Source organism: Branchiostoma floridae, chromosome 1 (assembly GCF_000003815.2).
Source record: "Branchiostoma floridae strain S238N-H82 chromosome 1, Bfl_VNyyK, whole genome shotgun sequence".
NCBI lineage: Eukaryota > Metazoa > Chordata > Leptocardii > Amphioxiformes > Branchiostomatidae > Branchiostoma > Branchiostoma floridae.
The window spans coordinates 1,328,759-1,330,282 of NC_049979.1; the positions used below are offsets into that span (position 1 = coordinate 1,328,759).

The following is a 1,524-nucleotide window of genomic DNA, read 5'->3' on the forward strand; positions in this document are numbered from 1 at the left end:
GCATCAGCTTCATAATAATTATTAGCAAGTATCTTTCTTTCTGTCCGATGTAAAAACTGCAGCGGTATGTGCTGTCATTCTGCAGGCTCAGTTAGACACATAATGAATGGTTCTTCACTTCAGCCCCATTTATGCATACTTCGCTTATACAGGGTGAAGGCAATAAAAAATCACGACAATGTTCGGAATAGGAGTTACCCCTGAGCAATAGTACCCGTTGATCGTACAGAATGGAGTAAAATCTCATTACATAATAACTAGACACAGTAGGCAATACATGAACAGTACATAAACAATAAAACACTTAAGCATCAGTCAATGATAAACACATGATAAAAAAAATTCCCCGCACAGATCGCTGTTCTAGTATGGCACCCATGACTCATCCGTAGCCTCATTAACATGTTCTACAAGTGGGGCATTTCAGTTCTATTGCACTCGGTTTCTTGAAGCTCGTTGACAAGAATGCAAGTGCAATATAGCCGATATGCCATCAGAAAAGGCCCAACTCGTAGATCCTACTAAGGAGGCTAGTTTGTCCGTTAGATTTAAGGGAGAGTCTTAACATGCATACGTCACTCACAAACCAATTCAGTAGCGAGGAATCTGAGTGCTTCACGATGCCTACTTAATTTACTGTATTTACTGGTGATTATGACTGGATTAATCATGTTAAGAACGTCTTCAATTACCACACCTTTGGACATATCCTGATGAAACCTGAGTCTTATAAAGTAGAGTACATGTATATTGCCCACCACCTTCGCTACCGTCTACAATATACGCAAGATACAAGAGTGGTTTAGCTACAGCACGATCAATTCAACACTATCTTTTCTCAACAAAAACCTTTATGATATAGATTACGTTAAAATAACGTAAAGCGATAACTCAGTTAAGAATAAAAATCAGAAACAGAAAAGGCCCATTTCGTCCCAAGCAAATCGAAGATGAATTTCAATTTGTCATGGAACGCTCTGGATATGATGTTTTATGTGATAAGTTTTTCACATTTTTAAATTAAGTTCAGCAGATTTCACGAAACTCGATGCTATAGACAGATTTGCATATATCCTTTGATCATTTTAGATGTAACGACTACCACAACACAAAATGGTATATAAGTATATAAAAGAATGCTTTGCTAGTAGAAAAAAATACAAAAAACTCAGGATTACCCTCAATTTTAACATAACATCAAGATTTAGGCAAGAGTCACAATACCTTAATGTTTTAGAAATTCGACTACAATTTGAATTCGAATTTTGTACTACACAGTACATCCATGTACATTCATGTATAGAGGCCTAATAATGGAGAAAATCGGAACGAAAATCTACCTATTTCTTAAAAAGTATCACTGGCATGGTTCTGTATGCAGTACCAATGCTCCTCGCTTGTGGAGCTGCTGAAATACCCGAAATTCCGTCCGGCATGTCGTGAGCCCCGTAGACGTTGCTCGACAAATCCATCGTGTTGTCGTAGTAGTGGTAGCTCAGCGCCCTGCCTCGCGTGTCCTGGCTG

At 38.4% G+C, this 1,524-nt stretch overlaps 1 protein-coding gene across 1 annotated transcript in view; it reads right to left on the reverse strand.

The window, feature by feature from the left end:
- Positions 1-1,289: 1,289 nt before the first annotated feature.
- Positions 1,290-1,524, reverse strand: part of LOC118428940 (CMP-N-acetylneuraminate-poly-alpha-2,8-sialyltransferase-like) — a gene marked incomplete in the record, with an annotated part of 3,731 nt that continues 3,496 nt past the window's right edge. Inside the window, 1 exon segment of the mRNA XM_035839239.1 lies at positions 1,290-1,507. Coding sequence (XP_035695132.1) covers positions 1,496-1,507 — 12 coding nt within the window.